Source organism: Malania oleifera, chromosome 13 (genome assembly GCF_029873635.1).
Source record: "Malania oleifera isolate guangnan ecotype guangnan chromosome 13, ASM2987363v1, whole genome shotgun sequence".
Taxonomy (NCBI): Eukaryota; Viridiplantae; Streptophyta; class Magnoliopsida; order Santalales; family Ximeniaceae; genus Malania; species Malania oleifera.
The window spans coordinates 18,912,669-18,928,416 of record NC_080429.1 but is presented as its reverse complement, the minus strand read 5'-3'; the positions used below and the strand labels follow the sequence as shown (position 1 = coordinate 18,928,416).

General features: G+C 38.1%; 1 protein-coding gene across 1 annotated transcript; it reads left to right on the top strand.

The window, feature by feature from the left end:
* The first annotated feature begins 525 nt into the window (after nt 1-525).
* Nucleotides 526-15,264, top strand: LOC131146923 (hypersensitive-induced response protein 4). Its single transcript, XM_058096775.1, has 5 exons — nt 526-942; nt 6,100-6,220; nt 6,319-6,410; nt 13,973-14,069; nt 14,699-15,264. The coding sequence occupies exons 1-5, from the start codon at nt 748-750 to the stop codon at nt 15,061-15,063; spliced, it is 870 nt and encodes a 289-aa protein (XP_057952758.1). The 5' UTR covers nt 526-747; the 3' UTR covers nt 15,064-15,264.
* Nucleotides 15,265-15,748: the final 484 nt, after the last annotated feature.

Below are 15,748 nucleotides of genomic sequence, written 5' to 3'. Positions count from 1 at the left end.
AAAATCCTTTCTTTTTTTTTTTTGGATTTTTTTTTTGGAACTCATATGAACTTTTTAAATGCCCTAGAATACAGAAGAAAGAGAACCCAATAGAAGAAATTAAATGGAGAGAGGAGATTTTAGCGATGAGAGAGAAGAAATTTAACATGAGAGAGGAAGAGAGTTGTAGAAGAGAGAGAGGAAACCAAGAGAAAAAAAAAAGCATGATTTGACAAGAGAAGCACTCTAGCGAGATGGGCAATGACCAGCGAGGCTGGTCGGTGGCGGCAGCAAGCGGATGGCGGTGGTGCAAGCTCTGCGGCAATGGCAATGGCCACCTAGGGCGGCACAATCCCCCCGATCACATGCATGGAGAAGAAAATGGAAGGAAAGCATTTTTTTTGTGACAAATGACACGCATCACGTGTCAGTACATTGAGCCATCAATGTACGAAGGTAAAATACCATTTTAATCCCCAAAATAAAAACGCAGAATAGTCTAGCATCTTTATGTATAAAACGTGACCCCTCAGCGTTTTTTACAACACATCAAATTAAAAAATAGAGTTTCTTCCAAATTTTTCTTAAATATTTTTAAATGAAAAAAACTAAATACGGAAAAATCTCAGAATTTTCCTGAGTGACGAGTGAAGAATTGGACTTTTCCTCTAAATAGGATTGGACGATATTCTGCCGCGTCTTCCCTTCCGTTCTCTTCTTCTTCTTCTCCATTTTACTCCCCAGAGAGAGAGAGAGAGAGCGAGAGAAATGGGGAATGCGTTCTTTGTGTTATGCGGGTGCGTAGACCAGGCGAGCGTAGGGGTGGTGGAGAGATGGGGTCGTTACGACAGGTTGGCTCAGCCTGGCCTCCATTTCTTCAACCCCTTCGCCGGCGAGTGTCTCGCCGGTATTCTCTCCACCAGAATCTCCTCTCTCGACGTCCGCATCGAAACCAAAACTAAGGTCTTCTTTTCTCTCTCTCTCTCTCTCTCTCTCTCTCTCTCTCTCTCTCTCTCTCTCTCTCTCTCTCTCTCTCTCATATTTCCCTTCCTTACCCTAGAACCGTTTTTCTGTTTAGATTCTCTCGACACTATTTGGTTATTGCATAATTGAATTGGTGATGGAATTTATTTTTCTTTACTGATCTGGGTATTGGAACCTAGACCATCATATTAACTAATTTTTGAAGACTGCTAGGTTTTGTGATCACTTTTTTTTTTTGGCTTCTTTCCCCGAGAGAGGTAGGGGATGTTGATGTTGCGCATGGTTTTGGTATTTGTTGTGGGTAATTGAGAAACAGTATGGTGCTGCAGCGGATTAGTGTTACAAGCAATGAGAACTAAGGATTGTGTTGGACTGTTGGAGCTGAGAGGCTATGAAGATTGGTTGAAAAAAATCAGTTAGTTTTATTGTGAAAAACGGATAAATGTGAGTTAGGTAAACTTAAGCTTCCATTGAAGGTTTACTTGTGCCGAAGATCAGTCTCTGTATCCTAGTGTGGAATGGTTTGGTACAAGAGAAAGGTCTAAAATAATTTAAGGAATGGCTGGTTTGAACATGGATGAGCAATTAATCACCACTGGATACTAGTTGACAAAACAAACCAGCCATACAGGGAAATGAAAGTTATTAAAAATCACTGTTTAGCCTGCTAGAGGAAAACTCTCCCTTAAATGCCCTTTGTTTCCTTACTTCAAAACACTCCACATTAAACACAAGGGAGCCACTTCCTAATTGGTGCCAGTCCCATCTCAATTGCAACATGCCCCCAAAGCTTCTTAACAAAATTTTGCTTATACCAACCATATGTTGAGTAGCTTTTAGACAAGAATTCACTAGTCCCTAGTCACTGTGCGAAAGAATAGGAGCCTAAGAGGTCATCAACACTCGCCTTCCTTATACATGCACTTCTTGTCCACCACAACAACTCCCTCCTTCCCCCAAAGCTTCTGGTTAGTTCCCATTCTATTTTGGTTCTCTGTACTAGGGTCCAAAGAAACATCGTACGTTTTTGCCAACAAATTCAAGTGGTATCCTAATCCTATAATGCTCTACAAATTGGACTTTAAACCACTAACTGCCTCTACAAATTGGACTTTAAACCACTAACTGCCCAACCAAGTTAACATCTTGAGTAATCCAACCTTCTTTCTCTGTGGCAAATCCAAAAGATCTAGGTATGCCTCTTAGAGAGCCTCCTTGAGACCTACATTTTCACCCATACATTGTGATGAAATCTGATTGTGTTGCCTTTTCCCATACAAATCCAATAAACTTGAGCAGTATTTGGTGCGCTAGCATGGCAAGACTTAGGAGTAAAATGGAATAAAATATTATTTGATGAGGATGAGCATGTAGAAATAACATTCTATCCCATTCCATTCTTACCAAACTTTGCATTAGAGAAAACTCCTCCCTCACCGTAGAAATGCTTTCCACACCCCAAACCCATGGACACACACAACATCGCTAGAGAATGATTCTCCCTCAGTCCTTTCTCCCATATTTTTCTCCATATAGCTTTATTTCCTTTCACTGCATATCTCCAAAGCCATTTATTCAAGGGTACCCTATTGAACATGGCACACTTGCAAATCCTATACCAATTCTCATCAAGATGCAGACGAAATCCCAATTTATCAAATGGTACTTGCCCTCAACCTCTTGTTCATCTAGTAAAAATCCCTTTATAACCTCTCCAACATATTTGCTGCAGACATGGAAATGTCAGAGGGCAACATATTTCAACAAGAGTGATCCTACCTCCTTTAGAAAGATACTACTTCTTCCACCATGCCAGCCTCTCAAATATGTCCACGACTGAATCCCAAACAGCCTTAGCTTTGAACGTAGCTTCCAATCCATCTCAAGGTTTGTAGCCACTTTCCCTACCTTACCCCCTTGGTTCTCCTTGATGGATGCCTCCCTTTTAACTTGATCCAGCAAGTATCAGCTCAATATTTCTCATGTTGATCTTTGAACCCAACACACTTGACCGATAAAGCTTTTTAACTCAGTTTTTCTGTTGTTGGAGTGTTTGACTAAAATATGGAATATATATGGTTCACCCTTGACAGGGAGTGTTTGGCTTTCTATGTTTTGCATTGTTTACTTGCTTCTTGCTGTGTTACATTGCTTCCTTGGTTATTTGCGGGTACGTAGCTAAACTTACATCACCTTCTCCATACTCCTTGGGTTTTCTTTGTACTTGGCCACTTAAACTGTTTACTATGCTAGAAGTATCTGTTTCTGACATTTAGGATCGGGCATGGGTACTTCTCATATAGATTTTGAAATGATAGAAAATCTCTAAAAATAGGCTTGCCTAGCACTTAGATTCCTTCTTGGACGTGATATGCTTGGCTTGCGTAGCACTTAGATGCCCACGTGAACTTGATATGCTTGAGTTCAAGCAAACGCATGCCTGAACGTGGCGGTCCCTATCCTAGCGCTCAAGTACTTGCTTCTTTTTCGCTTGATCTTTCTCGTCCTTTTGCTTTTCTTAATTTAAAAACCAAACCTCTCAATGAGAACCATTCGATAAAGTCTTTCATCGCTAAGACAAAGCTAACAAATGATATGTGAAAGTCAGTATCATTTAAACACATGCCTAAGTCTGCATGGCACAATCAAAATATTAACAGGGGTGCAGGTTATAAAGCTATCTTCTGGCAAGGAGTCATGAGTGACAAAAGGAATCCGTGTAATTGAGGGTCTACTTATTTTGTTTGCGTAAACTTCATTAGCACTTTCCTCTTGTTTCTTTCTGATGGTGCATATTGGCATTTATCGTAGAATATAATGCCAATCACGTTTTCTGGTGAAGCTATATAACCAAGGATGTACTAGTGCAGGGTTTCGTAAGTGGTTTGTTGTCCAGATTGTTAAAGGTTAGGGGTTGTTTGGTATTATTATTGTTTCCTATTTTCTGGTTTGGTTGCAATACAATGAAAAAATGGGTGGTGACAACATATGTTGATATTTCAATTTTTGTTATCAATTTTAATATGTTATGATCGCAACTCAAAACTAAAATTATGGTTTTTCCTACTGTGGCAACTGTAGTACAAAGTTCCTTTTGTCGAAATGATTGTGTAATGTGTAACTTTTAATGAAGAATGATTGAACTAAGATTAGATAAAAAATGTCCCTAAAATTTATAAAATTTTCAAAAAAGAAAATCATCCAGAAATCTTTTTACCATTTTCAACCTTCATAAACAATAAAATCTTTTCTTTTTTTGATAGCAGAAGAATAATATCATTAATAGATTAAGAATGTATAACCAGGAGAATAAGACATCTCCTTAACAAGGTCTTTGAAAAGATACACGCATTATGCTCGATCCACAGCCCCCAAAATACTGCAACGAAAGTACATTTCCAGAGCACAGCCCTTTCCTTTTTCCTGACAAAACCAACAAAATAAACTGCCAAAAAGTCGTCCACTGCTTCTGAAAACTCACCCAACATTCTCCTAGATGACCAAATAACTTCTTCCATACCCTCCAAGCATAATCACGATGTATAAACAGATGCGAGTCCTCATCCCCTGATCTCCACTATCCCAAAGTTTCATTGCTGGAGGTGCCTCGCTGGAGGCGCACGCACCCCACACACTGGCAACCCACAAGTAGATATTTTGCTTGAGGACACAACTTATTGCTAGCAAGCTCAATAACTTGGCACAAAACCCTATAAATTGTCACTGCCGGCATTGGAAAATCAGGTTTTATTTTTCAAGGTGAATTTGCTTCATGTCGTTATGACATTCAATCTAAGGTGAATTGAAGATAGTTTTTGAAAATTGAGAATCAAGTTTATGGTTTTGCATGACTAGATTGAGTATCGTGGGCAAGTGTGGTAAGAATCTTTGGTGATATATAATTGCAGTGTATATAAGTATAAATCCAGCAATACGATGAAAAATTGTTGGACAAAGGAATGCCATTTATCATACCTTGGGTACAAACAATTTTTTTCCACACATTTCTCAAGTGTGGAGGAAATGTATGCAAATTCATCATTGATGGAAGATGTCCTTTGAACGTGGTTTATAGAATGGAGTCACTCGTATGCAACTTCATCCAGAACCTCACCCAATGCCTTATGATACATCTTGGATTGATAACGACTATTTTGATAATGTTTGGTGTGATATCATAACTATGAAAGATGATTTGGGTGCAACTCAAGGACATGGGAACGCATGTCTTCCGCTACAATGGGAAGAAAATAATTTTGAAGCCTGCTCTACCAGCCAACCAGAACAAAGAATCTAAGGTTAGTGATCATGTCAAACTTACTTAAATTGAAGATGCTACAAGCAAGGCAATGGAAGTGTTTGAAGACATCCAAATCCCTTCAAACACTCTAGAGTTTGTCATCCCCGATGAGTTCATTGATGCTAATTCTCAAGTCAAGCCTATGGTGCTGCCAATGGAACTTGATTTCTTGCCTCATTCAAGCATTGAATTTCGAAAAGTCCAAGTTTGCTTCTCCCTTTTGATCCTCCAACATTTTAAATCTCAAGGCTGAATTTTTTCTAACTAGGGGAGAGTTGATGTAGGACAAGGAGCAAGACCTCGGGAAGATCCAAGTTGGAGACTACTTAAGGAGAATTGGATTGATACTTGTTGAGTTTAGTTATTAGTTTATTATGTGTGTTTAGGATTAATTAGTATTTGATTATGTGTATTTGGGGTTTGTTTGTAATATTTGTGTAAAGTAGGGGTGTTTTTGTAATGTAATGTACTTTCAAGTGTTTATGTGTAATTTCATTGAAGAGGCTTTCTTATAAATAGTATGTGAAAGTCATGTTGTAGTTAGTTGTTGATGAATTTCAATGGAATTGAACGTGAGTTCCCCCCTTGGTATCCCCTCTCTCCTCCCTTCCCTTTCCTTCCTCTCTTCTATTTCTTCTAAATTCTCCCATGGCTGCAGAACCTTGATGCTGCCCCTGCATCACTTAACCATATGTTTTTTAAGTTGTTACTTCATATATGTTTCTATTTCTGACAAATGAAATGGCTCCACAATTGTTGGACAACTATACATTTGAGGTTAGATATTTTATTTCTCTTTTGAAAATTTCAGGTATTAATGATTTTACATTCTGCAGGACAACGTCTTCGTGCAGCTGGTTTGTTCCATTCAGTATCGTGTAATCAAAGAAAATGCTGATGATGCATTTTATGAGTTGCAAAACCCTAAAGAGCAGATTCAAGCTTATGTGTTTGATGGTAATTTATCATTAATTCAGGTTTTTTTTATTTAACTCATTTTTGTATGTTCTGTGATTTTCTCCCTAAATTCATGATCCTGTATATTCTTCAAAAAGTGGTTCGTGCACATGTTCCACGACTGACTTTGGATGAACTCTTTGAACAAAAGGGTGATGTAGCAAAAGCTGTCTTGGAGGAACTTGAAAAGGTAACTTGATTCTTCTTACCGATAAAAATATATAATATCACCCATCCCTATGAAAAGTGATGAGTGATATAGGGTTGTTACCTCCGCTTCTGCGGGTATACGGCACACTTGTTTTAGGCGTAGGCTTAGGAAGTTGGGGATTATGTATTAAAACTCAAAACTATGTTTGTTTTGCAGTTCCTGGTTATTTAGCGCTGCTATGCATGTGTAGGGTGTTTAAGTATTGGGTAGTTGTGTATAATGATATTGAATTGTGAAATCTGAATTCTATCAAAACTCCCTCCCATGTTCTCTCTTCTCTCTATATTCAGTTCTCTTTTTTTTTTTTTTTCTTTTTTTCCTCTTCTTTCTTCATCTTCTCCTTCTCTGTCTCACTCTCTCTCTCTCTCACACACACACACATTGGTATGTTAGCATTATCTATGTGATTTGGCACATTCAAGTATTCAACTGCCTATAGCTTTTGTCTAGTTGTTTGCATTTTCTAGCTGCGAGTCTAAAAAACCTCAGAGAAATGTCTATAGGTCTATAGTGCTTGTGAATTGTGATTTAGTTTAGGGGTATTGTTATGATTTTTAATAACTGATTCTAGTCAAGCTTGCACGCCTATACTCCATTTTTTTAGTAATGCTAAAAGCACAAATTTAGAATGACATGCTTTGAGCATATCCTTGAAGGCAACATGAATTACAAAAGACTAGGTGTCATGGTCTTAAGTTTTGTGATCGTGACACATGGATTGGCGAGTTGTTTTGCTTTGACAATGTCTCTGTGACAATATGGTTGATCCAAACAATCTTTACGGTTGCATTCTCTAGCTAATATGTATGATCATTAGATCTTTGGTTGTTTACTTGTATGTGAACAAGAATGCTTTAGAGACTTTATTCTTGGGGGAACTTTAGGTAAGCGGCCTACATGCCCTGGTATCCTATTGGATACTAAGTGAGCACCTTGAGGAGAGCTCAAGAGCGGGCTCTTGACATCCTCTAGGGATGTCTTGGGCTTCCACATGGGATTGGGAGCCTTATGGAGGATCCATTTTAGAATAAGGTCATGCAGTACTCTCAGCCCAGAGATTACAATGTTCTCCCTTCATATGTCTTGCTCAAGTAGTGTAATGATGTCATTTCCCTTGACGCCGGCTAGTGGGTGGTAAGTGATAGGTACTCTTAAATAAGGATTATGCTATGAGGATGAGAGTTATCCTTAGCATTGGAGGAATGTGAGTTTATCTCCCCTACTGTTCAAATCATGGTTACTTGGTGTCAACCTCTGTTAGGGCAAGGGCTTACAAGCCATCATACTTGACAACTAGGTTGTATGATAGAGCGTTTACATGGATGAGAATGTGTAGGCTAGGCAGGACTTGGTGTAGTCTTGTCGCTGCATGGGCATGACTTCGTCAAACTTTATGCAAAGCAAGGCAAGGGTAATTTCATGTGGCCTTGAAGATTTGTAGCTTCATGACATTTGGTATCAGGCGGGTCTCTCATTTGAGAACAAAAGAAGATTGATAGTTGATATTGTGGTCAGTCAAGTTACCTTTGAGTAGGTCTTGGTCTGCCCCTCCCCATTTGTCATGTGACCTATCGCATTTAATGAAGTGAAATTTGGCCTTCAGTTGGCCATCTTGTGAAATATCAGGATGAAATTACCTTGTGCCCTTGAGGTGGGTATTGAGGCCTCACTGTGAGAATGCCCTATTGTGGTTTGCATTGGTGTTCGGATTCTTATTGGTTGAGACTGTGTTGTCCTCATTTCGTTGGCTAAGGTGATGCTCTTGGATTTGATGGAAGCGGACGATTGTAGGAGTTTGACCATGGGTGTCTTTCACTAAACTTGGGAAGTTTGAACCCCTAAGGAGAGATGACATTCTTGGATCTATGGGAAATAATGAGTTTTGAATGCCTTGGACTAATTGTCCTTGAGCCCCTCAAATGTGGCTCTGTGTTGGTCACAATGGTGATAAATACCTAGGGGTGTATGGACTTTAAGGGAACCTCGAATGTTGCTCAGAGCACTTCATTGGAATCTTGAGATGCTATCATGATTTTAGTTTTGATGAGAATGCAGTTGAAGACTGCAATTGTGGAATTGATGGGAACGTTGTTGCATTGTTGGCCTGTCGGCCCTATCGTTACCCATGCCAACAAGAATCGGGATAAGATTTGGCAGAGGGCATGTGAGCCATGTAGCCAGAAGAGACGTGAGCCAGTATGGCTTCAGTTTGATTCAAAGGGCAATCTTTTAGATGAAAGCTTGAGTTTGAGCCTAACTAAGGCAAAGGGTAGTGATATAAAAAAGTTAGCCACGATGGATTGTGGTTAAGACTAAGACTAGTTTCTCAAAGAACGAAGTGAATGCAGATTTTGAGCATCAATTTGGGATGAGATTTGGATGTTCAAGGACACGAAATATTTTTAACGGTAATTATTACTTGAGGTGTGATCCGAGCTATCAAAGCTGAAGGACTTGAGGAAGTTTTAGTGGTTATCTTATTTAAGACTAGATGGTTAACTTTGGAATTGTGGGATTCCTGAAGATATTGGGTACGCTTTGTGAACTTTGGGTGACTTAAGATGTGAACCCTGATTGTTGAAATTTGCAAAGTTTTGAGAGATTCTAGAGTGTGGACTCATCATTGGAGTTTGTGTCATAGGAGACTTCACAGTGGGTTGCTATTGAGTTTTGATTTAGTAGGCCGGATTTCCACAAATATGTGGGAGTTTTGTGCACCGGGCTGCCCTTTTTTGTGTTTTTTTTTTTTTTTTTTAAGACTTGGAGAGCCTTCCAGGTTTGGTTTATCCTTAAAGCGTAAGGTTGGAATTGAATCTTGGTGATGTATTTGGAACAGGTCCCTTTGTTGTGAGAAGGAAGGCTTATTCACCACCATAATAACGTATCAAAACTGGTTTTTAAGGAAATCATGATTAGAATGAGACTTTGGGTATTTTGCTCCTTGGGTTGTGCTAATATTAGTCTTAATTGGTTTCTTGAGGGGGATTAGATTCCAGAAGGATTTTGCCTTAGTGCACTAGATGTTGACTCTTCTTCACTTTAGAAAGAGTTTGAGTTTTTAGAGACAAGATTGAAATACAGATCCATATCAAGGATTGAGAGTTAAGAGTTTCGAATGAGAGTTGCTATCTTCAGAACTTATGGTTTGTTGGATGATTGACAGCTTATGATTGAGCTATGGCCTTGGATGTGGGAAGTCCTAGGAGGTGTCAGAGATCAAGAATGTGGTTATCAAAGGAAGCCGAATATTGGTTTTGATCAAAGTTAGGAGGAGGACCTTGTGTTCGGGGATGTGTTCCATGTGTGTCTTCAAATCAGTTTGGGTTCTGGCATTCTTAAACCTCTTACTTTGGTTTTGGCATTGTTACTAGAAGTCAAATTATCCATGTTAATCAACAAGGACATTGATGAGATGAAGCGAGAGAAGATGTCACAATCTTAGAGTCTTGTGACTATGACACATGGCTTTGGTGAGTTGTTCTACTTTGGAGAGGACTTTGGTTAACATGGATTCAGTTACGGAGATGTCATGGGGATGGATTCGGTATGCCTTATGACATTGTGGTTGACCTGAACAATCTTTATGGTGATGTTCTCGAGCTATTCTATATGATCATTAGATCCTTGGTTGGTTACTCATATATGAATGAGAATGCTTCGGAGACTTCTCTTAGGGGAACACCAGGTAAGCAACTTACCTTCCCCGGTATCCAATTGGGTACTGAGTGAGCACCCTAACGAGAGCTTAGGGGTGAGTTTTTGGCATCCTCGAGGGGTATCTTGGGCTTCCGTGTGGGATTAGGAGCCCCATGGCTGATCCATTTGAGAATGAGGTTGTGCAATACTCTCAGCTAGGAGGTTGTGATGTTCACCCTTATAGGCAGTAGGCTATATTGTAGGGTGGTGTCATCTCAAACCCCATTGGACTATCAAGGAATGTTAACCCTTTGTATGTCTTGCTCGAGTAGTGTATGATGTCACTACCCTTAGCTTCGGCTGATGGATGGTAAGTGATAGGTACTCTAACACGAGGATTATGCTGTAGGGATGAGAATTACCCTCACTGTTGGCGGAATGTGAGTTTTAACTCCCTTACCATTCAAATCATGGTTCCTTAGTGTCAACCTCTGCTGGGGCTAAGGCTTCCAAGCCACGAGACTTGACCACTAGATTGGACATTAGAGGCTTTCCATGGATGAAGATGTGTATGGCTGGGCAGGACTTGGTGTGGTCTTGTCACTGCGCAAGCATGACTCCATCACACTTTATGCAGATCAAGGCAAAGGGTGATTCCTTGTGACCGTGGAGATCTGTAGCCCCATTACACTAGGCAAGAACTGCACAAGAGTCCAAAGACATGTGCGCCTTAGATCCATATTCGGAACACCCATTACACCTTCGCATAGCTTGATTTGTGACAAATCCCATGCCCATGAGCACAGCCATTCGATTTAGTCTCGGGTGCAAATTTTATTTTTTAAGAAGTAGCCATACTTAAACAACTGATATGACAACAAATAAGATGTAAACAAATGTGAGTAAGGGGTACAAGGTAAAAGGTTTGGGAAATTGGTTATATAGTCCATTTAGTTTGATGCTTTGTTAACTTGCTCAAACAGTCACTCAAGACATGTGACAGAGGAGAGAGGAAGTGCAATTTGGAAGTTTTGTCAGAATCTTCTGATTTAGTTGGTGGCATTACTTATGTGCCAGCGACTTCATTTGAAGGTTTATATTGTGTCCCTATTTCTGAGGATGATGGAATGGGTAAGGATTTGCAGGTAATTGATCACAAAAAAGCAATGGTATTTTGCCTACCCCTGCCGGAGATTAATGGGAAGGACATTGAAGCTCTACAATTGCCTGATCAGATGGGTTTGTAGTTATCTGAACCTGGATGACAGGTAGTTCAGTTTGCTTCTGGTAAGTATAAGGCGAAAAAAGGGCAACGTAAGTTAGATAACTTGAAATGGGTCAATAAATTATGTTGCCAAGGGATTAAAAAGGGTTTTTTTGAATTAGATTGTCTTACGCTCTTTCTTTTTATTTTTTATTTTTTACTTTATTTTTATTTTTTTTGAGGTCTTCTTGCCCTCCGTCAAGTTGTAATTCTTTTTCTCTTTTTTTTTCTTTTTATAGATTATGGTTCTCTCTTTTAGTACATTTCTTTTGCTATCTTTAAAAAAAAAAAAAATCATCGAGAGAACTGATTTAATGAGGCAGGCGGAGTAATGAACGAGGTTAGCTAAGTGCTAAGAGCCCTCAACTAGGTCTTGTTGCTTCCCCAAAGTATTGGGTTCGATTTGTCCCATCCCTAGCTCAGTGGTAAGCATCCCCACCTAAAATTCAATATCAACTGCTCAAATTGTTATTCATAGTTAAGAACATATCTCCAAAGAGGACTTTTTAACTATGAATAACAATTTGAGCAGTTGATATTGAATTTTAGGCCTTATGTGGTGCTTCAAGAAGTTTGCTGTGAGGGATGGGTGTGATTACTTATGAAAATATCTATCTTTTGATTTTTATTCCAAAACTATTTTCTAATTTAAAATAAAGAATAAGTAAGAAATCCGTGGCACAATCGTGAAAATTCAGAATTTCAATATTGTTGGAAAATGTTAAAAAAATTATCTTGTCATGGAAGAGCTAAATTCCAGTGTTATGATTACATCTTGTGTGTTTGTGCCTTCATAAGCTTCACACAAAAGTCCACAAACCAGTTCCACTTCATTGTGAATGAAAATTAATTTGACACGTTGAGAACTTTGGAAAGGGTGGCATATGAAAGAAGAGGATATCATATGGTTTTACTTTTATCATTGTCTAGATGGGGTTGTGATTTATATCTGAGTTTAGTTTGTTTTTAACACATGTTTGCTCCTTCGATTAAAGATTCTAAGCAAATTGTGGGCATTTTCTATCTCCATTAACCTTTGTGCTAGTGGTTGTATTTTTTGCCTTCTGTTTTCTGTTTCAAAAAGGAAAACATTTGATTTTACATCCTTTTACAAGTTTTCTGTTGTGGAGTATAGAAGGTTTGAAAGTTTCGAATTTTCTGATTCCTTCAAGGATAAATTTTTCAGCTTTGTGCATCTTTTTCTGTTCTGTTCTCTACTTCTCATTCAATTTCTTTCTATTCAAATTCCAGGTTACATTTGATTATGGTCAGTTGAATAATAGGTCCTATTAGCTTCCAACCAGTGCCCTTAATTTCCCTTGCAATTTAGATTTGAGAATCTGCTTTTTTTGTCGGTTTTCTTGCATCGAAGGTGTCTTATAATTGTGTATATTGGCATAGATCTCATCATACTGCTTCTTGATGTTTTGGTACTTATATGCTTGCATCTTAAGAAATTAGATCCATTTCACCTGTGAATAAATCTCCTGTGAATAAATCTTATACTGAAGGTATGTTATAACCTTGAGAATATATCTTAGAATGTCAACTCACAAGTTGGGCCTCCCTTTATATACAAGCTGGGGAAAAATTGTATAGATATGGCCCAGGTTTGTAAAAAGTGCAAAATTAGAAAGAGGTCACATGAGCACATATAGCTTACACATGTTGAAAGGTTAGTTGACAGTGAATGTCAATCAACTTGGAAGGGAAGTATTGTTCCTTTCATAGTTGACGTAAGCATGTAGTGTTCACTATAATATTTGACAAATAGGGTGGTTGTAGCAGTCACAAAAATCCTGAATTTTCAGTTGGGATTCTTTAGATGGAGAATGGGAGAAAAAGGAAAAATAAAGAATAAAAAGGGGAGGATGAGGTCGAGCAAGGGATCTAACTTATGCTTACTTTGGACTTGGAATCCCACTGAATATTAGAATAATCAAGGATACAATATGGGTAACATTGTATATATAGACTTAATTGCATGATTGGAGTGCTCTTCTTTGTGGGAGAATAAAGGAAAAACAGAAGAATGATGTTGGGTAAGGGATCTTACTTATGCTTAACTTTGGAGTTGGAATGCCATAATATAGAATGATCAATGATACAATATAGATAACATTGTTTATATAGACTTAATTGCATGATTGGAGGGCTCTTCTTTGTGGGAGAATAAAGTTTTATATACTGGCATGGAACCAAAATACCACCTTGTAACTCTCTTGCTTCTATGGGCCTTTTAAATTAATCACGCCCTAAGGTTGCATTTGGGAGTACGAATTGGGTTTTAGATTTGGATTTATGTGGATTTGGACGAAACTCAATGCAATTTTGCATTGCATTTTTTTCAAATCCACACAATTCCAAATCCAGATTCTGAAAATTCAAAGTTCCTGAACACCACGTAAGGGTTTTTCATGGTTTACTAAGCATGGAATAAGTTTTTATTCAGACTTGGTAATTGCTGAATTTGCATTGCACTTTCCCATAAGGTATTGACAAGCATCAAGCTTTATTTTTGATTTATTCTCTTTCCTGATTTTTGTTGTCCTCCTATTTTTTGTTATTGTGGTTTTAAATAAACGTATTATTTCTAGGATTCTTTTCTAATGTGATTTCTTTTGTTGAAAGCATGTACCAGGTGATGGGAGAATATGGTTATAACATAGAGCACATACTGATGGTTGACATAGTACCGGATGACTATGTGCGCAAGGCAATGAATGAGATAAATGCAGGTTTGCCCTTTTGCTTTTCTCTCCATTCTTATTGGAAAAGCATGAGTGCGCACAGGCTCTCATTTACAATTATGACATGGATGATGTCTTTGTTTTGACTTTCAGATCATCAAGTCATCAAAATTTTTTTCTTTATATTCGTGTTGAACTTTTTCTTGTTCAGTGTATTTGTATTCCATATATCAAGAAGGTCAAACGATGTTTGTGAATCATTTCAGTGGGATGACAGGGGTGAACTCTACTGCACACTTACCCTGTGTTTGGGAGCTTGGATTTTGCGTCTTGGATTTGAATTTGTATGGATTTAGGTAAAATTGCAAAATTGCATTGAGTTTCATCCAAATTCAGAGCCCAAAATCTATGTTCCCAAGCACTACATTAAGAAGTTTTCCTCATTTTAAAGTGAATATCGGTTTCTCTCTCCCTTTCATTCATGCACGGGCAGGCTCCTGCATGCAAACACACATTTATGACACCTCTTGATATTCCCAAATCCTGTAAAGTCCATGATTGGTAGCTAAATATTAAATCACCTTCCTGGAACTGCTCCCGTAAGTAGAAATTCATTGTTACCACCTAGTTTTAGCCTGCAGTTAGCTGAACAATTCAATAATAATGTTGTTTCACAGCCCAAAGGCTTCAGCTTGCTAGTGTGTACAAGGGGGAAGCAGAGAAGGTGCTCCAAGTTAAAAGAGCAGAAGCCGAAGCAGAAACCAAGTACTTGGGTGGAATTGGGGTGGCCAGACAGAGGCAGGCAATCACAGATGGCCTAAGAGAGAACATCCTGAACTTCTCTCACAAGGTGGAGGGCACCTCGGCGAAGGAGGTGATGGATCTCATCATGATCACCCAGTACTTCGACACGATCAAAGATCTTGGGAACTCGTCGAAGAACACAACCGTTTTCATACCTCACGGGCCTGGTCATATTAGAGACATCGGGGATCAGATACGGAATGGGATGATGGAGGCAGCTGCATCGGGTAAAAGTTGAATAATCTTGTTGCACATTGGGGGAAGGTGACATTGCGGATGGGTTGTTCTTCTTTGTGCCCTAATGTGTTTGATGACATTGCGGATGGGTTTTTCTTTGTGCCCTAGTGTGTTTGATGATACTTATACGGATGATAGTAAGCCAATGCATGTTTTCTTTTATACATAGGAAATAAGAAGTGCAAAATTACTTGGATGGAAAGTATTCTGGAAAACAATATTTGAATTTTTTACAAACTATTTTGCAATTTATAGGGCTAGTTTGAATTAAGAATTTTAGTTTGGGAAAGAAAAGAAAAAAAAAATTAAGAAGAAAATTTATTTTTCATTATATTTTTTAATGCCATTAAAAATAAAAAATTATTTTAATATAACTAAAAATTAAGAAAAATTAAATATCAAGGATGTTTAAAATTAAAATTTTGTTAATTGATTTAGTATATTTTTTTTATTTTCTATCACTAGGTAACTAAACATGAATTAGGGTAATTCTTTTCGTTTTCTTTTCTATTTTTCAACATTTTTCGAGTTCCAGATGGGTCATTAACATATTTGAATATACTATTTATGATGTTTTTCCTTTCATATTGTTTATTGATTAGATGAACATGTATTTTGTATAGTTAACATATTGATTGAGATTGATAAAAAGATATAAATAAATAATGACATTGAAAATGCATTTT